Below are 24,330 nucleotides of genomic sequence, written 5' to 3' on the forward strand. Positions count from 1 at the left end.
TTTGATGCCAGAGAACTCAAAATGAAGAAAAAATTTCTTATGGCGAAAACAATTTTTCATCGAATTTAAAAACCGGACGTTACGAAAACATTTCATAAGCCCTAAAATATGCTCCTATGCAAAATTTGAGCTCCATCGGAATCGGATATAATTTAGGGGTGCTCAAAATCTTGTTATCAAAATTTTGAATTTTTTGTATCATGTCCAATTTTTTTCAAAAAATTAATTCTCAAAGTTTCATGCATTTTGAGTCCTTTGGCATCAAAAAACAAAAAAAATTATTTCCTCCTAGTGAGAAAAAAAAGTTATGATTAATTTTGAGCACCCCTTAATCATGTCCGATTCAGTTCAAATTTAGCATAGGGGGATATTTTTGGCTACGAAAACGTTTGCGTATCGTCCGGTGTTGAAATTCGATGAAATAATATTTCATCATCTGAAAATTAAATTTTCATGGGAAAAAAATTCAAAACTTTGATGAATTTCAGGCACCCCTAAATCATGTCTGATTGAGCTCAAATTTTGCATGGGGTCATATTTTGTGGTAATGAAACTTGTGAGCAATGTCTTTTTTTGAAATTCAATGACATTTTTTTCCCATACATTCCATTGGCACCCTAATTTATTGTTTATATTGACTGGCAGCTACACACATTCTTCATCAGAAAATGCACTGATCAAGTAGAGATTGTGTGTGCTATTGCCAGTCAGTTGTCAAACGGTCGGACTAAGATTTAAAAATTCAAGAAATTAAAAAATTGAAAATTGAATTAAAAGTTAAACTAAAAAATTAAAATTAAAAAAATTAAATTTTGAAAATAAAAAACTTGAAGATGTTAAAGTAAACTTGTTGTTTTTTAATTTAAGATTTTCGAATTTTCATATGAAAAAATAAAACATTCAAGATTCTTTAATATTTGATTTTAAATTTAAAAGAATAAAAAAATTTAAAAAAAATTAAATAGAGTGTTGACCGGATTTTTTCTACCCCCGATTTTATCACGTCCCGATTTTGTCACGTTCACAACCCGTTTTTGTCATTTTTTTTCGTAAATGATACAATACGCGATATAAAATCGGGATATTTCTATATTTTAAAATTTGTAGTCTTTTAAAATTGGGAAATAATTAAAAGTATAAAAAATGTCATAATTTTGAATTTGACTTCAAAGCTTTGAATTTTGAAAACAAAGTTTAATGAAGCTCAAAATAAAAAATTATAATTTTAATTTAATTTAAAAATAATCCAAAAAAAATTTGTTTAGATTTGAAAATTTATAAATTAGGAAAATAAAAAAAGGTTCAGATATTTAAGAATTTTAAAACGAATTACGAAAAAATTTAAAATGTTGGCTGAGAAATTAAAAAAAAAAAGTCAAAAAAAAAGAAAATTAAAAAAACTTTAAATTCAAGAATATAAAAAAAATTAAGGGTAAAAAATTAGGAAATTTTAAGGTTCGAAATTTAGGGATGTTAAAAAACTAACTTTTCCTAAAGTCTTTTTACAACTAGAAAAAATAAATAAATTATAAATTTTAAAGTTGTTTAGATAAAAAAATTGAATAGAAATTTTTAAAAAATTAAAAAAAAATTGATTCACAATTAACGTTTAAAATATGAAAATTTGTGGACCCAAACATTTGAAAATTTATAAATCAGGAAAAAAAAATTTCAGTTATTTAAGAATTTTGAAACAAACAAAAATTAAATGTTGACTTAGAAGTAAAAAAAGTCAAAATATAAAGAAAATTTAAAAAAACGTTAAATTAAAGAATTTAAAAATTAATAAGGTTTAAAAATTAGAAAATTTTAAGGTTAAACAATTAGAGAAGTTAAAAAACTAACTTTCCCAAAAATAATTTTTAAGAAAAATAAATTATCAATTTAAAAATGTTTAGTAGATTAAAAAACTGAATAAAAAAATTTAAGATTCAAAACACCAAAATTTAAAAAAAATGGTTTACAATAATTGTTTAAAATATGAAAATTTGGGGACCTAAACATTTGAATATTTACAGATTTAAAGACTTGAGAAACTTAATTTAAAAATTTAAAAGTTATTATTATTATTATTGTCTAGGCTGGCTCACCTTTTTAAAAATTAAAAAGTTCTATGGATCAAACAATTTTATAAATTCAAGAAATTTAGATTTTAGAATGAAAATTAAATTAATGATTTCGTGTGTGTTACTTCTACGTGAAGTTAAACGATTTACAATAATAATCAAGAAAATGAGGAAAACAAAACTAAAAAAAAATAAAAAGTCGGAGATTAAAAAATCTAAAAAAATATATATTAAAAAAAATTAAACGGGCTTGGTAGTCATATGGCTACTGCTTCTGCCTCATACGCAGGAGGTCATGGATTCAGTCCCAGGTCCGTTCCATTCTCCTACTTTATATCTTTCACTATATTTCTCATGTTGTAGCAATCGCTAAACTGGAAATGGACTTCCTTACCGTTTTCATTTCTTCTTTCATCCTATACCTTCAACTTGACTATTCTAGCAGTAGCTGCTAGAATTGGGAATGAACTAAAAAAAAGCTCGTTTCCTACATCCATTTGAATCATTTGTTTGAGAAACTGCATAAGTCCATTTTACACTATTTCGAGAAAACAACAAAAAACTGTTTTTGAACAAATTGGCACCGAATCTTTCGATTTCTTCGATACAGATCAATAGTTTTTGGCAAAACTCAACACCCTGGGGCACTTTCAGTGCAAAAAATGTAAGCAGTACTCCAGCTTTTCAAAGTACGTGGACATATGTAGTTTCTCAAACAAACGAAATTTTTTTCATATACATTTACATATACATATTCATCATATACATATTCCTGAACAAAAATTTTTTTTTCGTATTTTTTGCCAGAATACGTATTTTTGGACGAGGGTTCAGAATATATAAAAATCTCATTTTGGCCAAAAATGTTACATATGCAGTTTCTCAAACAAACGGTTCATTTAGAATTTTTATCAGTTGCTTTCTCCTATCTCTCACATTAGCACCTCGTTACCAACAAATTCACTCGTGGCGAGTGCAGAGGTATATTCGGCTTGCAGTGGGCGATCGATTGCATCATCATTTCCTCCCTCTTCCCTACATTGACTTGCATTCTGACGTGGCAGGCGCCAGTATGACCTAACAAGTGAGATCACCAGTACTTGTACATTGAAGATGAGTGCTAGTCCCAAGCAAACATCTGATGGTTCTCTGTGCAAGGACAGCTGAATATCCTGTCAGCAATCCTGGAGTAGCAACTACGAGCAGTCAATCAAGCTCAAGCTAAAAAAAAATATATTTAAAAAAATTAAAATTGGCTAAATAAAAAAACAGAAATCCAAATATTTAAATTTTATTTAAATTTAAAAGTCTTCTATATACATAAAAATGAATTTCTGTCTGTCTGTGCCTTATAGACTCGGAAACTACTGAACCGATCGACGTGAAAATTTGTGTGTAGAGGTTTTTGGGGCCGGGGAAGGTTCTTAAGATGGTTCGAGACCCTCCCGCTTTGGAAAGGGGGGCTCCCATACAAATGAAACACCAATTTCTTCATAACTCGAGATCTAATCAGAAAATAAATCAATTTTAGGCGAAACGAAGTTCGTCGGGTCTGCTAGTTGTAAAATAAAAAAGAGCATTTATTTAAAATCTAGAAATTAAAGATCTGTAAATTTTTAAATGCTAAAATAAGAATAAAAATTTAGTATAGTATAAGAATAAATATTTAAGAAAATGATTTCAAAATCTTAGTATTTAGAAATTTAAAAAAAATTAAATTTGGAAACTCAAAAATCCTAACATTTAAAATTTTAGAAATCTTAAAATCAATTTTGTAAATATGTTAAATATATATGAAATAAAATGCAGATTGTCTAGGGAATTCATATTTTTATGCAAATGAGAATAAAAAAACCCCAACCAACTTTTATGTTGTCATACTTTCATATAAATATCACTGATATCACTTTTTATGTTTTAAAATTTGATATTTTTATGACAGAGCCCCCTTTTATCGGGAAAATATTTATTGTTTCATTTGCTGGAAAAGTTATCGTAGCCTCAGTTAGCTGCTAAAGAAGTTTCTATTCATTCGCTGAGGCTTTTCTGAAAGGTCTGCCGATGCTCATATATTTATATGTTTTGCACAAAAAAAATCAGTCTATACTTTTTCGAATAACATCAAAATGTCGAAAAAAAATATATGAAATTTCCAAAATGCACAATTTATGTATCATGCTTCAAGCTGATGCGCATTCTGTGGAATAAAACCAACTGTTCCTCTAGGTAATGATTGAGTGTTTTGCTTTGAACCACTAACTCACTTTGATGTATGTAAAATCGTAGCCTTGATAGTGAAACACCAGACAGCGCTACATCTTCTACATCTGACTTCGAAACACACCCGTCACGTGACACTTGAAAGTAACTTTATTCTTTTAATCTGCAAAGAGGGGGGAGGAAAAGGTTGAATTAATCCGCCTGGTTGGATTCATCTCCGAGAGAACACCAGCTGCAAATCCCCTTAATTTGTACCCCTTTTCTTTAGAACGGAGATGCTAACTGACTGCCTCCTTCAAATGGAAATGAGTCCTGGCGGCTTCCGCTTGGTGAACAGACGGAGTGACATCATCTTTGTCATCGTCGTCTCCGCTCGCGTCGATTCTTCATTAGCGGAGATTTTATTCGCATTTTGCATTTCGCGTTGCAGCAGAGGATCTGCGCTGTAACAAATGAAAAAGTGCAACGGAGATGATAGACACTGCACACTGTGAGGTGTGACTCTGCACTTGAGAAGGTTGAAATTTTCCGTCTACGGTGCGACGCATTCATGGACGGAGGGAGGGGATTAAAAGTTTTCCATTCAATTACGCTGAGAGGGTTTGAGCCAACGTGAAAGTTCGCTCGCTAATTTGTCCCTAGGGCAGAACAAATGAAGGTTCCGCGCAAAAGGATGCTACTGCAAAGATTACCGCTTCGAGACTGGTAGATTTAAGCACTTAATGAGCACGACAAATGGTTTATAATGAAGGGGCTCTCGATACTTACAATACTAACAGTCTGTTGTTCAATTCCGTTGGAGATTCCGGCGAGTGCGGGGACTCCAGCGGTTCCGCTACTGGTGATGGCACTGACTGCTGCGGATGTGGGGCAGCTGCTGGTCAACCCACTGCTACTGACGGCGGCGCTGATTGAGGACAACGAGGTCGGTGGCGGTGCCCCTGGCGGGACGCCTAATACTGATGGAGAGCTATACTGGCTGACAGTCTGGGAAAAAAGAACACAAATTTAAATAATTATCCAACCTACATTTTATGACGACACTCGAAAACACTCACATTTCGTAGTGACTGTGAATTGGCGAGCTGCGCGGCTGCTGCCGCGGCCACCGCCTGCTGTTGCTGTTGTTGCTGGTGCTGCTGGTTGAGCTGTTCCTGGTGCTGCTTAAGGGTACTGAGCTGGTGATCGGCCACGGCCATGGCAAGGCCTCCGCCTCCACCGGCCACACCTCCACCGCCAGTTGCCGCTCCTCCGCCTTTGACGACCTGCACCGAGAGCCCGTCGGCCCCCAGTCCGGCCTGTGCTGCTGTGGGTGGAAACCCGGCGGCTCCCGGAAACGGTCCTATCCCCTGGACCATGTGCTGCAAAAAAAAGTGGGAAAAAGAGACACTGATTAGTATCAAGTATGCAACTGAATTTTAGTTTTTTTTTTCACCAAACAAGAACACTGAAAATGGAAGGACAAACTGCTCTAACAAGCCACAATGGTGATAAACGTAAATGTGGTTCATTTATAACGGCGGAAACCCGGTAGTTCGCTGGCTAGTTCTGCTCTGATTGCGATCCACAACCCCTGCAAAACAAAGCACCGGCACTATCGAGCCAGAAGAAAAGGAAGCATCATTTACTGTTGATAGCAGTTTCGATTTCAACCCGAACGGACGAGCGCCCTCTACGGTTGTGTAGCGACCGAGTATAGAGCAGACGATTCCAAACCACAAGTGATTCTTGTGTGTTTGTACCGGATCCCCCGCAAGGGATACCACGCGCCACCCCTTTGAACAGCATTGTGGCCATTAAAACAGTGAAGCTCTTCTCTCGAGCCTTTTGTTTGTCTGCCATCAGCCAGCTCGCTCGCTTCTGAAAAAGCATTTCGCATCCCGGGGTCGGTCGCTTTGTACTCTGGGGTGGGAGAAAAACGGGGAAATCGCTATTTGCAAATAGTAGACTGTAGCCAGAAGGACTAGATACAAACGACCGTCCGACCCGCTAGGTAAGTAGGCAGCAGTATTATCATCGTCATCATCTTCGTCGTCGTCGTCGTTCGACCGGCAACGACTGGTATGACACTACTGTGAAGTCGACGCGACGGGAAGAAAGTGAGCCAAAAACCACAAGGATGCTTGATGTTTTCAAACATAAGGAGACATTATTTCGCGCTCCGTAGCTCTGGTAGGCGTAGCTATGCTGTGTGGGAGGACTAAGAAAATAGGACAAACTACTGTTTATTTCTACGATGCTTTTCAAAGAGGATTCATAGAATGAGTCATCCTAATGGTTCCTATCTGCATTTTATATGGACCTTTTGTAGGAAGCATTGATGAGTTAAGATAATTTGACGGTCCGCAAAATAATTACAGTTGTGAAGACAATGCTCTCTTTCAACTCTGTCTATTTTGGAAACCAGTGAAAAGTAAATAAAACTCTCAAGTCCGTAGCTGCTCTGGTAAATGGAGACGAAAGGTAGATTATAACGTCAATTTGCTGATGAGAGCTTCAGATGAAATTTTTTAAGCTTCGAATGGGAAACTTTCAAGCTCCTCATAATGTGCTTGCAAGCTTCTGTTGAGAAGCTTTCAAACTTCTGATGATGAACTTCTAAATTTATGTTGAGAAGCTTCCAAGTATCTTTCGAGAAGCTTTCAAACATTTAAGCTTTCTAAACTTTTGGTGAGAAGCTTTCACACTTCCGGTGCGAAGGTTTGTAGTCTCTGATGAGAAGCTTACATACTTCTAGTGAGAAGCTTTCAAACTAGTACTGAAAGCTTTCAAGCTTCAGGTGAGAAGCTTTCAAGCTTCTGATAAGAAACTTTTAAGCTTGTGGTGCGAAACTTTAAGCTTCTATTGACACATTTTCAAGCTACTGTTGACTAGCTTTCGAGCTTCTGGTTAAAGCTTTTTAGCTTCTGCTTTCAAGCTTCTGTTGAGAAGCTTTCTAGCTTCTGGTGAGAAGCTTTCAAGCTTCTGATGAGAAGCTTTCAAGCTTGTGATGAGAAGCTTTCAAGCTTCTGCTGAGAAGCTTTCAAGCTTCTGATGAGAAGCTTATGAACTCCTGGTGAGAAGATTTCCAGCCTTGGTGAGAAGCTTTCAAACATCTAGTGAGAAAATTTCCAGCCTTGGTGGGAAGCTTTCAACTTTCTGATATGAAGCTTTCATACTTCTAGTGAAAAGCTTTCAAGTTTATGATGAGAAGCTTTTACAGGGCTGGTAGCGATAAATGCCGTTCAAAATACTTAGTGACCAACGATGACGAAAAAAGTGACCAAATAGTGACTTTCAGAAGCAGAAAAAGTGACCAATTAGTGACTTTTGTATGAAGTACTAACCTGGTAGTGAGCTGAGTTGCATTCGTATTTTTAATGTGTAACTCGTAGTAGATCGGAAACTAGGGATATCATGTTTTTTTTCAAATCCGTATTAGAATGCTATCAGAAATCAAGAGAAGACAAAAATTACAAAATCATGAGGATTACTACTGCTCGTTGTGTGCATCTTCATCGTAACTAGGGAGAGGATGGATCTTAGCAGAGCTGGTGACTTGGCGACACCAGCATAAATACCACAGAGTTGGATATTGAGGAAGGTATTCGTTGGGACATCAAGAGGCTAGCAATATGACCATGGTAAACCTTATTCCAGGGAGCAGGTAACGAGTTACAAGTTGTTACACTAAACCATGCTTATAATTTCAACAACGATTTTGAAGCAAGTTCTACAGCATTGTGGTAATAAAGTTTAACATGAGCTCGAAGTTTTTCGTGAAACTGCAGTTTGTGTATGAAAAAGGCAGAATGAAGTATAAAAAATTTTGCACTGTCTTTTACTATCGATCAAAAAATATTGCCTCGTCAAAATATATTCCCAAAAGTTTCACCATATATAGATGATTCAGCTGCAAGGCAGTATGAAAAAGTTCTAGAACGATGTTTTGGATTGAGCTTTCGCTAATTTTTATGTAGTTAGACGGCAGTAGTTTTTCGGCAAAAAAGAAATAAAATGATCTAATCAATTACTAGACAGAGAATTATTTGGAATCACAAATCTTATGAATCTTCATAAGGGAAAATTGTTGATAAAAAAAAAACTTGAAGAATCCAATATTATGATGACATTTTTAAAATACGATTTTTAATAAATAAAAATAAAATTTTTAATTGAAACAAATTTAAATACATATAATAGAGTCCATTTGCCATTTGCTTTTTTCGAGACCCTGATTAAAAACATTAACTCATATATAACATGAATTTTACCAAACCTAAGTTTCCTAAGTTTCAAGTTTCGTGAAATGTGATCCAAAATCTTGAATTAGATGTAGAAATTGCTTTGGAAAACTCTGAATTTTTTTCAGTAATTTCAGCGGAAGTTGATTTTCTGTGGAAACCTTGTGAAAATTTCTAGATTTTTTTTTTCAGAAATTGTGCAGAAAATACTTCAATCCTTGTGAAATCTTTCTCCAGGAGTTCAAACGGAAATTCCAACAGAAATCCGATGGCGAATGTCAGCGAATCTGTGAGAAAAAAATCTCCTTCAAATACAAGCGAATTTTTTCATGAATTCCGGTAGAAATCTTTTTGAGAATTTCTATAGATATATGTTTGGTCATGTCCTAAGAAAAACCTTCCGAAAATTATTTCTCAAATTCAAGGCGGAATTTTTACGGAATTTACAGAAATTACAGTAAAAGTTTCTCTAAGAGAAACAAAGTTAGGAAGCTTTTTAGCAGGCAACTTACCCAACTTAGGAAGTAGTGCGCTGGATTCGCCTAAAGATCCGCTAAACAACGCATCAATTAGTTTGACAGATAAAACTTCGGAAGAAAGTTCGGTTCAGAAGTCCCGATGTCCGAATTCTAATGTGGTGCTACGCCGACAATATCATGCTGTGTGGTTCGTCGTAGAGGGGTTAATCCATCACAAACTAAGAAATATCTCGGAATTATGTCAAAATTGACGTGACAAAAAAAATGATATTCAGAAACGATGAAAAATGACAACAAGTGAAGTTCTATACTTCAGTAAGAAGCTTTCCAGCTTGCAGAAGAAGCTGAAGAAGCTTCCAGCTTCTGCAAGAAGCTTCCAGCTTCTGCAAGAAGCTTTCCAGCTTCTGAAGAAGCTTTGCAAGAAGCTTCCCAGCTTCTGCAAGAAGCCTAGCTTCTGCAAGAAGCTTCCAGCTTCTGGCAAGAAGCTCCAGCTTCTGCAAGAAGCTTCCAGCTTCTGCAAGAAGCTTCCAGCTTCTGGTAAGAAGCCTAGCTTCTGGTAAGAAGCTTCCAGCTTCTGGCAAGAAGCTTCCAGCTTCTGCAAGAAGCCCAGCTTCTGCAAGAAGCTTTCCAGCTTCTGCAAGAAGCTTCCAGCTTCTGCAAGAAGCTTCCAGGAAGAAGCTTCCAGCTTCTGCAAGAAGCTTCCAGCTTCTGCAAGAAGCTTCCAGCTTCCTGGTAAGAAGCTTCCAGCTTCTGCAAGAAGCTTTCCAGCTTCTGCAAGAAGCTTCCAGCTTCTGCAAGAAGCTTCCAGCTCTGCAAGAAGCTTCCAGCTTCTGGCAAGAAGCTTCCAGCTTCTGCAAGAAGCCCAGCTTCTGCAAGAAGCTTCCCAGCTTCTGGCAAGAAGCTTCCAGCTTCTGGCAAGAAGCTTCCAGCTTCTGCAAGAAGCCCAGCTTCTGCAAGAAGCTTCCAGCTCTGCAAGAAGCTTCCAGCTTCTGCAAGAAGCTTCCAGCTTCTGCAAGAAGCTTCCAGCTTCTGCAAGAAGCTTCCAGCTCTGCAAGAAGCTTCCAGCTTCTGCAAGAAGCTTCCAGCTTCTGGCAAGAAGCTTCTCCAGCTTCTGCAAGAGCTTCCAGTTTGCAAGAAGCTTCCAGCTTCTGCAAGAAGCTTCTCCAGCTCTGCAAGAAGCTTCCAGCTTCTGCAAGAAGCCCAGCTTCTGCAAGAAGCTTCCAGCTTTCTGGCAAGAAGCTTCCAGCTTCTGCAAGAAGCTTCCAGCTTCTGGTAAGAAGCTTCCAGCTCTGCAAGGAGCCCAGCTTCTGCAAGAAGCTTCCAGCTCTGGCAAGAAGCTTCCAGTTCTGCAAGAAGCTTCCAGCTTCTGCAAGAAGCTTCCAGCTTCTGCAAGAAGCTTCCAGCTTGCAAGAAGCTTCCAGCTTCTGCAAGAAGCTTCCAGCTTCTGCAAGAAGCTTCCAGCTTCTGGCAAGAAGCTTCCAGCTTCTGGCAAGAAGCCTAGCTTCTGGCAAGAAGCCCAGCTTGGCAAGAAGCTTCCAGCTTCTGCAAGAAGCTTCCAGTTTGCAAGAAGCCCAGCTTCTGCAAGAAGCTTCTGCAAGAAGCTTCTCCAGCTTCTGCAAGAAGCTCCAGCTTCTGCAAGAAGCTTTCCAGCTTCTGGTAAGAAGCCCCAGCTTGGCAAGAAGCTTCCAGCTTCTGCAAGAAGCTTCCATTTCAAGAAGCCCAGTTTGCAAGAAGCTTCCAGCTTCTGGCAAGAAGCTTCCAGCTTCTGCAAGAAGCTTCCAGCTCTGCAAGAAGCTTCCAGCTTCTGCAAGAAGCTTCCAGCTTCTGCAAGAAGCCCAGCTTGCAAGAAGCTTCCAGCTTCTGGCAAGAAGCTTCCAGCTTCTGCAAGAAGCCCAGCTTCTGCAAGAAGCTTCCAGCTTCTGGCAAGAAGCTTCCAGCTCTGGCAAGAAGCCCAGCTCTGCAAGAAGCTTCCAGCTTCTGCAAGAAGCTTCCAGCTTCTGCAAGAAGCTTCCAGCTTCTGCAAGAAGCCCAGCTTCTGCAAGAAGCCCAGCTTCTGCAAGAAGCTTCCAGCTCTGCAAGAAGCTTCCAGCTTCTGGCAAGAAGCTTCCAGCTTCTGGCAAGAAGCCTCCAGCTTCTGCAAGAAGCTTCCAGCTTCTGGCAAGAAGCCTAGCTTCTGCAAGAAGCTTCCAGCTTCTGCAAGAAGCCTAGCTTCTGCAAGAAGCCTGCAGCTTCTGCAAGAAGCTTCCAGCTTCTGCAAGAAGCTTCCAGCTTCTGCAAGAAGCTTCCAGCTCTGGTAAGAAGCTTCCAGCTTCTGGCAAGAAGCTTCCAGCTTCTGCAAGAAGCTTCCAGCTTCTGCAAGAAGCTTCCAGCTCTGCAAGAAGCTTCCAGCTTCTGCAAGAAGCTTCCAGTTTGGCAAGAAGCTTCCCAGCTTCTGGTAAGAAGCTTCCCAGCTTCTGGTAAGAAGCTTCCCAGCTTCTGGTAAGAAGCTTCCCAGCTTCTGGTAAGAAGCTTCCCAGCTTCTGGTAAGAAGCTTCCAAGCTTCTGGTAAGAAGCTTCCAAGCTTCTGGTAAGAAGCTTCCCAGCTTCTGGTAAGAAGCTTCCCAGCTTCTGATGTGAAGCTCTCCAGCTTCTTATAAGAAGCTTCCAAGCTGCTAATAAGAAGCTTCCAAGCTGCTAATAAGAAGCTTTAAGGCTTTTGGTAAGAAGTTTCCAGGCTTTTGGTAAGAAGTTTCCAGGCTTTTGGTAAGAAGTTCCCAGGCTTTTGGTAAGAAGCTTTCAAGCTTGTGGGAAAAAGCTTTCAAGTTTTTGGTAAAAAGCTTTCAAGCTTTTGGTGAGAAGCTTTCAAGCTTCTAGAGTCTGGTATGGTGCTTACTTTAAAGAAAGAAATCCTCACCGGAAGCATTAAAAAGTGTTGTGTCTTTCTAAAGCTTTCAAGTTTATGAGTAAAATATTTTAATAAAAAGCTTTCAAGCTTAGCGTTAAAAGCTTTCAAGATTTGGATCAAAAGATTTGGTGTTTTAATATGAGAAGCTTTCAAGCTTCTGAATAAAAATATCTAAGAATCTGATTAAAAGTTTTTAAGCATCTAATGAGAAGCTTCCAAGCATCTGATGAGATGCTTTCAAGTCTGTGCTACAAAAGTTAAATTTGTATACATATTTCACTTTTCAACCTGATATGTCACCTGACACATATTGAATTTAAATAGATGTGAATTGATCTTGATTTACGCAAACATTTGCAGTGTTTACTCAATAAATAAGGACAACCCTGTTTTTATACTTGTCTTTGATGCTACAAAGGAAAGGCTGAAGCTAACCCAAACAAAACAAATTTAAAATCTAATCTAACTAAATTAGTCCACCTAAGCAGGAAATGTGGATTGATCCATCCTGGCGGGGCACCACGAAAAGGTATGCCACCAATCACAGCCAAGTTTCATCGTACCTTCGTTAGGTTTTTCCCGCCGGAACTGAAGGTAATAGAAAACAGCACTGCCTTCAATCTCAATCTAGACCTGTCACTAATTGAGATATATTTACTTTCCATCAGATTCGACCCTAACCTCAAGAATTTCCTTTCCACCAGCACAAGTATGTGTCCCGGGTGTCCCGTATGGCTGAAAACGGATCACTTCAACGGAGAAGAAACTTTTTCAGCACATGTGAAATTCGTAGTTCGGTAGCTCTAAAAAGAAATTACTTCTCTGATTAATCCACCTGCCAGAGGGAAATTTCTTATGTATGTCCTATAAAATTTCATATTTTACAAACCGTTATAATTATTTATTTTTCAAAGGTTTACCTATCAATCCATTAGCATGTTACAAACGGGAACATTTCATTGCTAAATACAATAACAATACATAAAAAGCATTAAATGCAACTCTGTGGTGATACTTTATTTATTCACCAAGCATACATAAATTCTTTGGAAGCATTGGCTAATACTAACAACGCAAACGCAGGCATTTCCATTTTCTCCTGAAAGTCTGCAAGATTGATGATTGTTTATCTGGAAAAACTCTTTCTTTTCCCCTTTGAGTAAGAGTACTGGACTGGCATGTGAATTTATGCAGCACATGTCCGGTATAAAAAGTATGTGCGTTTTTCGATGCAATGAGGACAACCGATTATTTCTTCTCTTGGTTCATCCGGATTCAGGCTGAATGCACACAGAAACATGAGAGATGTGCAGTAATTTGAAATATAAATCCTGTTTTTACTGTTTTTGTCGAGACATGCATAGCATGGGTGCACTTTCCCTCAGTACAGCGCTCCAGGATGAAGCGACCAATGGGAAAATGGAAGGGCATTTCTTTCCTGATAATCGTCAAGACCAGTACCTACAAAAAGCATTTCCGGGATGAAAAGGCTTTCCCTACCAAGTTCTTCATGATCGTAACAACAATCAGTTATCAGGGGGTGCGGTAGAGTGCAAAATCCTTCTTCCGGAATTCTCTTGTTGGTTGGAAAAGCTTAACTCGGGCTGTACAATGAATGGATTGTTTTCCCGAGATTATTTCGGAAAATATGTAGATAGTCGGGCATGTATCTGTGTGGCTTCAAGCAATCCGGAAATTGAGTAACTGTGAGTATCCCTTCCTTGCGGTATCGGTCAACCGACCACCACTAGAATGGGAAACGATGCCGTATTCAATTTAAATGCTTGATAAGCCGGGTTGTGTTGCATAAATGATCAATTGGATTATCGGGATGTTGTTGTGATTGTGATGCTGCTGGCGTATGTATCTACACAGTAGGTACACGGTAATACGTGGAAGGCTTCGGCTTTTTGTGTTTTATAAAAAAAAGTATGCATTATCGCCTTTCTCGCACATCAAGATAAATTCAAGACATTTTTTTACAACAGACCACCGAAGGCTAGATTTAACTATGTATTAAGGTGATGTCTGTATTAACATATGGGCGTAACAAGTTGCACCCAGAGTCGTTGTTTCGTTTTTTTTTCTTCGACAGAAGTAGGGGGAAAGACGGCTTTGGCAGGTTTTGTTCTATTATTGGCAGGGGTGGCTTTTGTCGCTTCATTGCGTAATCACTACAAAAAAAAGTTGCCGAATTCTTAGCGACACTCCCAGAATTTTGCCTTCGGTGATAAAAATAATGTCTTGAAACTTCAGCTCAATCGGCATTCGGTTGTATTATAAGATGGCGCATTCGATTTCAAGTTAGCATGAGCCAGCCAAATTGTACAAGAAAATACACCTCCGCCACTCTTGCGGTCTGGAAATTGGTTTTAAAAGCCCGATTGAGCCCAGATTGGCAGGAAACGCAGTTGACAAGTCGAAGAACAATTGCACAGAACATTGTACTATGATTAGATAAACTTTTATTTAGTTATTGACATACAACTAACCAGAGAATGCCGATTGAATTAAGCTGAGCCCTATGCACAGATTGCATTAAGTTAATATAGCAAGCCATTGCATTAGATCTCTGGTCACGAGAAAAAAAGAACAAGGTATGTGTTTGTGTCTACATCGAATCTATTTTTAAACTTCTGTCGATGATCGATTCTTTATATGCTTCACCAACTTTATCTACTTAGAAAAAAATGGCCGAAGACGAGGATTGAACCTAAGCCCTTTAGCAAGCCTAGCGCTGTCCTAGGTTTGTCCTTAAATATTGTCAACCAATAAGTTTTAACCCGAAAACATCGTCAAAGTCCAGCAACTTCTCTAAATGGGCGGCAAACAATTATTGTCCTTTTGTTGAGTTAGTTCTGAGATTTGCATAAGAGGACAATGTTGTTATCATTGGCAATGGTTTAGTTTTACATTCTTGATTGCCTTTAAAAATACGTATGTATCAAAAATGGCTGCGATATGTGTTTTGGCACGCAGTGTTGTCCTGCATTTTCTGCAAAAGAAAATCTGCGCTTTAAAATTACACCATCTAAACGAATTTTAATTTTTAATTCAGTAAGCGAAACTAATAGAAGAATAATTGATTTTTTTAATGTCATGTCAATCTGTAATATACCTCATTGTCGAAAATTAAGTTAGAACGAACATCGCATTTCTAATTTATTTCTAAAAACCCAGATTATTCCACCTAGCGTTGGTGGTATCTTTCTCGCGCATTATATAAAAATGAAAAAAAAAAACATAAGTTAGTTCAAATCAGCACGATAGGGGGATAGATTTTACTTTTTCTTCCAATTTACCTACATCTATTTGAAAATTTTTTCGATTTTGATTTTGTTTCCAAGGGGGACAACCTTGGTAAAAAAAAGCCAGTTTTGTCAATAACTCTGGAACGCAACGACCGATCGAGCCAATTTTCAATGAAAAACAACTAGACCACAATCCGCGTCGATTGCAGTACGTGGTCAGAATACCTGTACAACTGATGCAGTGCTGCTAGTTTATCTTTTGTTGTTACATGGCGGACTCGATCATCCGTGTTGAAAAAAATTTCACTCCGGATAATCGAACCCTCCCTCCGAACGATCGAGCCATTTTTTGTTGTTATCGAAAATATAACTTTTCTTTAAATAGTCGAGGTTCAGCCAAACCGTACCAAGCGGCTTTTCGACTGACTTGTGATATTTTGTTCGAAAAAGGACAACGGAAATACTTTCATATAAATGGACGCAGGGGAGCGGGTCAGCCAGTATAAAGTCATTCGGCATAACGGTCATATGGCATAATTTTTTTTGAGCCCTCTAAATTAGTTGCTTGGTGTGGTGTGGCCACTAGCACAGTGGTGTGGAAAAAACCGGAATAACACCGGTCGGTAATAATATTAAAAGGATATAATCATTTCGTAGAAAGCATTAATTTGCCGCAATGGGCAACGGTTTGCCCAGTGAAAGCCAAGAATTATTATGTTTTTGTCTTAAAAAATAACGCATCTATTTGGATGCGCTAGTCTGATTTAAGGCAATGATGGATGTGACTCCTTTTTTGAAGATATGGTTTTGTTTGGAATATGGCAATGGTGGATGTGATACCTTCTTTAATAGTAGGCGTTTGCCCGGATTATGGCAACAACGGATGTGATTACTTTTTTTTAAAGTACGGTCTTTCCCGAATTAAGGCAATAGTAGATGTGATTCCCTTACAAAAGTAAGCCCTTGCCTGGAATCTATACCATTTCGTCGAAAGACATTTCGTCGAATTACATTCAGTCGAATGACATTTGGTCGAAAGGACATTACGTCGAATGGACATTTGGTCGAAAATGAATTTTTAATCCAGTAGAGGCGTATGACATTTGGTCGAAAGGACACTACGTCGAATGGACATTTGGTCGAAATTAAATTCTCGGCTAATAACTAACGAATTATGGTTGAAAGACCATTTTATACTGAACTAACCATTGTATAAATATTAAGTAAAAGAACGAGTATCAATGAAAAGAATAAGAAAACCATTTCCATTCAATCAATAGTCAATCAACGAAATGTTCAAAAGCCGACTTCGATGAAGTATTGGCAAAATAACATTGATATCATTGGTTTTTGACCATGTGCCGAAAAATAGATAGATAGAATAGAGTTCATTTCACTATCAGTATCTAATATTTAGCTATTTCTGTAGGTTTTCAATTTTTCTATTATCTACCTGGGTCGGTCTTCAGAAGTTTCTGTTAGCTCAGGTGAAAAATCCTCATTGGCTTCCATATTCGTTTCTTCCGCTGCTGATTGAACTTCCTCATGTCCACTGAATTCCTCTAACCAGTTTATTCATGTATCTTGTGGATTACTTATTAAAATTTAACCAAAAATGTCTAAATGTCTTTCGACCAAATGTCCATTCGACTAAATGTCCATTTGACTAAATTTTCATTCGACTAAATGTCCATTCGACTAAATGTCCCTTCGACCAAATGTCCTTTCGACTAAATGTCATTCGACTAAACGTCATTCGACGAAATGTCATTCGACGAACTGTCCCAAAGCCCTTGCCTGGGATAAGGTAATTGAGGATGTCAAGACAAAATTTCAAAACGACTTATCTGCTTTTGTAAACAAAGATTCGAACGTCGATTTGACGAATCTGATAGCACTCCCACGCAAACAAACACTACCAATAGTTAGGTGAAGGTTTCGGCTACCTGATGATGGCGTTGGTTTGTGTCGAAGTGCTATTAGATTCGTGAAATCGACATTTGAATCTTTGTTTACAAAAGCAGATAAGTCGTTTTGAAAATTTTGTCTTGATGTGATCTCTTCTTAAAAAGTAGGTGCTTGCCCGAATTAAGGCAATGATGGATGTGATTCCTTCTTTGAAAGTAGGCATTTGTCCGGGTTAAGGCAATGGTGGATGTGATTCCTTTTTTTTAAGTGGGCGCTTGCTCGGTTTAAGACAGTCGTGAATGTGATCCCTTCTTTAAAAGTGTGCGCTTGCCTCGATTAAGGAAATGGTGGAGTGATCACTTCTTACAGAATAAGCGTTTGACCGTATTATAACAAAGGCGGATGCGATTCCTTCTTAAAATAAAAGGCTTTCCCCACATTATGGCAATGGTGGATGTAATTTATTTTATGTATTGCACAGGCCACTCCGGCCTTAGTCTGGTAATAAAATAAAATAGGATGTAATTTCTCTTTTAAACGTGGACGCTTTCTCGGTGTAAGGCAATGGTTGATGTGATCTCTTCATTAAAAGTAGGAGTTTGCTCAAAACAAGGCAAATGTGATTGCTTTATTGAAAGTGGGAGTTTGCCTGGATTGAGGCAATGTTGGTTTTGTTGATAACTTCTTCAAAAGTAGCATCAATCAACGAGAAATAAAATTTCTTTTTTTGGAAGTAGTTGCCTGGATTGATGGATGTGATCCTTTCCTCGGAAGTAATTCGGCTGTTTCATTTGTCCGTCGTTCCGTAAAATGTATACCATTAGTCTAAATTTATCAGAACATATCCTTGTTCTAGTTCATCTATGAGAAAAAAAATATCGAATAACCATTTCACCTTAAAAGTTTCAAATTATGCCAAATGACCCACTCTTTTATTGCAAAATTATGCCAAATGACGTTATGCCAAATAACTTTATGCCAAATGACACAGACCCCATTTGCAGTAGGATATCCTCAGTTATGGGGTTGAGGGATTTGCGATCAATTAAATCTGCTAAACGAAAGCTTGAGCAAAAAAAATCGGTAATTCTTCGTAGGCGCTTGGTGCGTTTTGGCTGAACCCCGACCAAATAATCTTTATTCCAGTAAAATAAAAGCTTAGAAAATATCCCGTTGGTTCGTGCATGGGGGGAGCGGGCCATTTGGCATAGTCATTTGGCAAAATGCCATTTGGCATAAGGTCATTTGGCATAACGGACATTTGGCATAATTGTGACCAGCGTCAAAAATGAGGGTCTTTTGGCATAACGGACATTTGGCATAATTTTTCTTTGCGTTCGCTAAATGGTGACTAAGTGGTGAGGGAAACGGTGGAATAGTAAATTTAACACCCGCCGATAACAATATTAAAAAGACATTATCCTTTCGTGGAAAGAATGCATTTGCAATGCAATGCAAAAGTAGGCGCATGCCCGGATTAGAGCAATGATGGATCTAATCGCTTCTTTAAAAGTAGGCGTGTGGCCGTATTATGGCAATGAAGGATGTGATCCCTTCCTTAAAAGTAGGTGCTTCCCCGGATTATGCCAAAGGAGGATATGATCTCTTCTTTAAAAGTAAGCGCTTGCCCGAATTGAGGTCATGGTGGATACGATCCCTTCTTTAAAAGTAGGCGCTTGCATGGATTATGGCAATGGAGGATGTGATCCCTTCTTTAAAAGTAAGCGCATGCCCGGATTATGACAATGGTGGATGTGATTCCTTCTTCAAAAAAAAAAGGTGCTTGCCCGGATTGAGGCAATGGAGGATGTGATCCATTCTTTAAAAGTAGGCGCATGCCCGGATTAAGGCCATGGTGGATGCGATCCCTTCTTTAAAAGTAGCCACTTGCATGGATTATGGCAATGGAGGATGTGATCCCTTCTTTAAAAGTAGACGCTTAACCGGATTATGACAATGGTGGATGTGATTTTTTCTTTAAAAGAAGGCGCTTGCCCGGATTGAGGCAATGATGGATGTGATTCCTTCTTTAAAAGTAGGCGCTTGCCCGGATTATGACAATGGTGGATGAAATCCCTTCTTTAAAAGTAGGTGTGTGGCCCGAATTGTGGAAATGGTGGATGTGATTCCTTCTTTAAAAGTAGGCGCTTGCCCGGATTAAGGCAATGATGGATGTGATTCCTTCTTTAAAAGAAGGCGCTTGTCCGGATTAAGGCAATGGTGGATGCGATCTCTTCTTTAAAAATAGGCGCTTGCACGGATTATGGCAATGGTGGATGCAATCCCTTCTTTAAAAGTAGGTGTGTGGCCCGAATTGTGGAAATGGTGGATGTGATCCCTTCTTTAAAAGTAGACCCTGCCTGGATTATGGCAATGGCGGATGTGACTCCTTTTTTATTACTCCTTTTTTAAGTAGGCGCTTGCCGGGAATAAATCAATGGTAGATGTGATCTCTTCCCCGAGTAGCACAATTCAGATTGATTTGGTTGCAGTAACTCATATGTGACTTGGATGGTTTAAGTAACTCGTCTACGACAAATGTATTGCTTGAGTTTTTAAAGTTGTGCGCTTGCCCGGAATAAGGCTATGGTGGATTTGATCCGGTCTTAAGGCGCATGCCCGGATTGAAGCAATGGTGGACGTAATCCCTATTTCAAAAGTAGGCATGGTGTCAGAATAAGTCAATGATGGATGTGATCCCTCCCTTCTGCCGTTTTGTTATTTCGTTCTTCCGGAAAATGTCTACAAAAAATTTAAATTTATCAGAAAACAGCTTCGACCTACTTTATCTACGCTAAACAATACATGAAACATCTCTTTCGATTTCACAGTTCAAAATTATGCCAAATGTCCGTTATGCCGAATGACCCATTTTGTTCTTGCAGTTCAAAATTATGCCAAATGGCCTTTATGCCAAATGACCTTATGCCAAATGGCGTTATGCCAAATGACCCAGACCCGTGCATGGGTTATGATGGTTATGACCACAGTTAGAGGTATACGCAGATCCGCAAATCGTCGGCGGAGGCGTTTGTCATAATTTTGGTCACCAGCGTTTTCGGCGTCAAGCCGAATACCATTTAGTGGCGGCGGAAACATTTTTTTCAGAATATTTTTAAGGCATTAATGTCAGATTTTTATTTTCGCCGGAAAAATCTAATTCCAAGTTTTTCGGATTTTTGACGGGAATTACTCTGAAGATTTCTCGGGATTTCTTTGAAATTTTCACTGGAAATTCTCTCAAAGCAGATTTTATAGAATTTTCACATGAAAATTGGTATTTTCAAAGAACTTTTTTTTTTAATTTTTACGGGAAATTGTTTCAAATTTTTAAGGGAAATAGTTTAGATATTCTTCGGAATTTCCACAGAAATGTTTTCAAAATATCCGCGGAAAAGGAGTGTTAACAAGAAAATAACCCAGATTAATCCACCTAGCGGTGATGGAGCCTTTCTCGTGTGTCATAAACATAGTATTTTGGCCATAACTTTTGAGTCCATAGTCCGATGTGACCAATTTTCAATAGAAAACAATGGGACAGGATTCTGCGTCGAATGCAACTTGTTGCGAGCAAGTATAAGGATAAGCGCCTTGTAACTAAGTGAGTTTTTTAACGGGTTTTTGCGCACAGACATACACATACATACAGACACACACACAGACATCACCTCAGTTCGTCGAACTAAGTTGATCGGTATAAAAGTTTATTTTTGGAGCGAACATATAGCCTTTACGTATACTTGAGTGTCCGTGGAAATTTGTTCAAAGTGTAGATTTCAACAAGAAATTCTTTGGATATCATCGGAAATTTCTTCAGAATTTTAATAAGAAAATTCTTCATGAGTTTCACAGGAATCTCTTCGGAATTTCCATAGGAATTTTACAGATTTTTTTTTAAATTTCTATGGGAAATTACTCGGAATATGTATTTTTCGGAAATTCCACTATTATTTTATTCTACGTGAAACAAATTTTTAAGTTTCATGAAAACTGTTAAAAACGAAATCTCAACTGGATTTTTGTTTCGAAATAGGTATTTTTGTTAAATTTCTACGAAAAGTTCTTTTTAGTCCATTAGTCATTCATCGGAAGTTCCACTATTTTTTTAAAAAGACGAAGTATCGTTTAGTCGAAAGTCATTCGGCGTAGCGCCATTTGGCTAAAAGCGACTTGGCCGAATAACTCGTTAAGCCAAAAGCCATCTAGCCGAGCTAAATATGGCCGAAACGTTTTTTTTTGGTAGAAAATGGTTTAGCGGTACGACTGAACTGGTAATTTGGCTGAAAAAGTCATATGCCCTAACAGGTTGTTTGTCTAAAAAAATCGTTTGGCCTAAGGTCTTGGTCGAAAATTTCATTTGGACAAAAAGGTAGTTTGGCAGGAAGCGCTATTTGGCCAAAAATGTTATTTCCTGAACAATTAATACGTACAAAAATGTCGACCAGATCGATTTGTGGCCTTTCGGTCCTTTTCGTCGATTGACGAAAGCCATTCGGTGGAAATCCTTTTTTTTCAAATGCCACTTGGCCGAATAACATGTTAAATTGCTACCGAGAAGCATTTTCACCGGGTAATTGACCGACATTCTGAGTATGACCCAAGTAACACATTTCTATCGAATCTGGTTAGGGGCCGTTCAAAAATTACGTCCAAGGTTTGGGGGGGGGAGGGGGGTCAGAGTTTTGTGACAGTTTGTGACAGGGGGAGGGAGGGGGTTCGTCTTATGTGACGTCCGTCCAAAAGAAAAAAATACTGAAAGCATTTTAGAAACAACTTGCATTTTAAAAACATTCAAACTGTTAGCACAGACAAACAGACGTAACACTGAGGAAATTCCCATCGACCATGAGCTCAACGATCGTTTTAAATTCAACTGCTTGCGAGTTTCACGTCCAGGGGCGCGCGCATCGTATACCTTTGTATTTGACATCTCACACTAGCGCCTTCTGTTGACATTGTCGTACTAAACTTTGTTTCGTACAACATGCACGTTAGGTGGTAGTAACATAGCTGGGTGATGGATTTTAAAACAATTTGTTCTAGCTGTTACGTCTGTTTGTCTGTGCTGTTAGTAAGGGACATAACTCACTATGTTATTGTGAAAATAGTGTACGAAAAAGATAAACCACAGTAATCGCTAAAATATAAATGAGACATGTACGTACAGGGGGAGGGGGGGGGGGCAATTATTTGTGACAGTTTGTGACAGGAGGGGAGGAGGGGGGTTGAAAATGCCGAAAAACGATGGACGTAATTTTTGAACGATCCCTTACAGTAACTTAATTGTGACCAAATTCGGTCGAATATCAGTTGCAACTACGGAATCTATGACAAAAGGTCGAAAGACAAAAGGTCGAAGGGACAAAAGGTCGAAAGACAAAAGGTCGAAATGACAAAAGGTCGAAAGGACAAAAGGTCGAAAAGACAAAACGTCGAAAGGGACAGAAGGTCGAAAGGACAAAAGGTCGAAAGGGACAAAAGGTCGAAAGAGACAAAAAGTCGAAAGGGTCAAAAGGTCGAAAAGTACAAAAGGTCGAAAAGAACTAAAGATCGATCAAGAACATGTTGATAACAAGTTGAGTGCATTCCAAAGGAATTTGTGATGCATTTCAACTTCAAGCGGAAGTAATACACTTATCTCATCAATCAAAGTTGAAGAATGAGCAGTTTTCAAAGAAGGAGTAATTACTATGAATATGAAACAATATTATGAATATCTAGATAGTTCTGTTGGAAATAAAAAGATTATTGATTTAAGAAATAAATTAAACTTGTTTTGTGTGAGATTGATTCTCTCTGTCTCAGTTTCTTGTCTATTTCGACCTTTTGTTCTTTTCGACCTTTTGTCTCTTTCGACCTTTTGTCACGTTTGACGTTTTGTCCTTTCGACCTTTTTTCCTTTTCTACCTTTTGCTATTTTCGACCTTTTGTCACGTTCGACGTTTTGTCCCTTTCGACCTTTTGTCCTTTTCGACCATTTGTCCCTTCGACCTTTTGTCTTTCGACTTTTTGTCTTTCGACCTTTTGTCCTTTCGACCTTTTGTCTTTCGACCTTTTGTCACTAACCCGCAACTACGGCAACCGACCTGGAACATTTGTGCTACTAGGGTGACATTGTGGTTTATACATGGATCACATTGGCCACTGAGTGATCATTTAGAAAATCTGGAACATCCATTTTATCGTTAGCACAAGCACACTATGAGTATGGAGCTGGTGTTGTAATTTATACATGGCCCACCTTTGGTGGTTAGCCATTTTTCCATATAAATATTCCGGAGGACCATTTGGTCAGTCACAATACCATTGCCGTACTCGAAATAAACCTAAATCTGTGAAATGATTTAAGTGTGCATGACAGGTAAAATATGACTCCGGATAATCGAGCAATTTTCTCCGGATAATCGAGCCCCGGATAATCGAGTCCGTTTAGTACTTCTAAAAATCGAAAAGGTACTCTTACCATACGCGCACTCTTGCCCCACTCTACTCTACTTTGTAAACGAGAAAGGCAAAAAGATTTCGAACAAATTGGAAAATCCATCAATTTTGTCGGTTCAAAAGCACGTCATTATTGCTGAAAGAACATATACACACACAACATTATAAACAAATCAAAATGCTTTTAGTCACCATTCCCAAGGAGGCATTACAGAATATAGAAAACATACCAGGAAGAATGTATATAAACAATACTACAAGAAAAAAATGGCAATATGTTATTTCAAATGTTTAGGAATAATGTTATTATGAAATTTTACAGCACATAATAACATCGAAATATTCAATTCATTTCAATCAAAAAAAGCATCGAAGAGAAAAAAAAACCCTGATTAATCCACCTAGCGGTGTTGGCGCCTTTCTCGTGCAAAAAAATACTAAGAAATATGAGTGACTGCTTTTTAGCGTGTTTTGCGCATAGAATATAGTATTTTGGCCATAACTTCTGATCCCATAGTCCAATCTGGCCAATTTTCAATAGCAAACAATGGGACAGGATTCTCAGTCGAATGGAACTTGTTGCGAGTAATTCGGCCAATGATAAGTTTTAAAAAGTGTATCTACAAAATTTTGTACACATACACACATACATACATACATACATACACACAAACAGACATCACCTCAATTCGTCGAGCTGAGTCGATTGGTATATAACACTATGGGTCTCCGAGCCTTCTATCAAAAGTTTGGTTTAGGAGTGATCATATAGCCCAGTGGTCCCCAGCATGCTTACTATTAAGGGCCGTACAGAAATTTTGAGCTGTTGAAGCGGGCCGCAGTATATTATTTGCAACA

The 24,330-nt window shown here is 38.3% G+C and overlaps 1 protein-coding gene across 17 annotated transcripts in view; it reads right to left on the reverse strand.

Annotated features, from left to right (window-relative positions):
- Positions 1-24,330, reverse strand: part of LOC134208729 (uncharacterized) — a 580,250-nt gene that overhangs the window by 232,273 nt on the left and 323,647 nt on the right. For all 17 annotated transcript variants that reach the window (XM_062684572.1, XM_062684587.1, XM_062684586.1 and 14 more), the window contains 2 exons: positions 5,345-5,647; positions 5,055-5,273 (listed from right to left, as the gene is read on the reverse strand). In XM_062684572.1, the coding sequence (XP_062540556.1) occupies positions 5,055-5,273; positions 5,345-5,647 (522 nt within the window). The remainder of the gene's footprint in view (positions 1-5,054; positions 5,274-5,344; positions 5,648-24,330) is intronic.

This window comes from Armigeres subalbatus, chromosome 2, assembly GCF_024139115.2.
Source record: "Armigeres subalbatus isolate Guangzhou_Male chromosome 2, GZ_Asu_2, whole genome shotgun sequence".
In the NCBI taxonomy this organism is placed as follows: Eukaryota; Metazoa; Arthropoda; class Insecta; order Diptera; family Culicidae; genus Armigeres; species Armigeres subalbatus.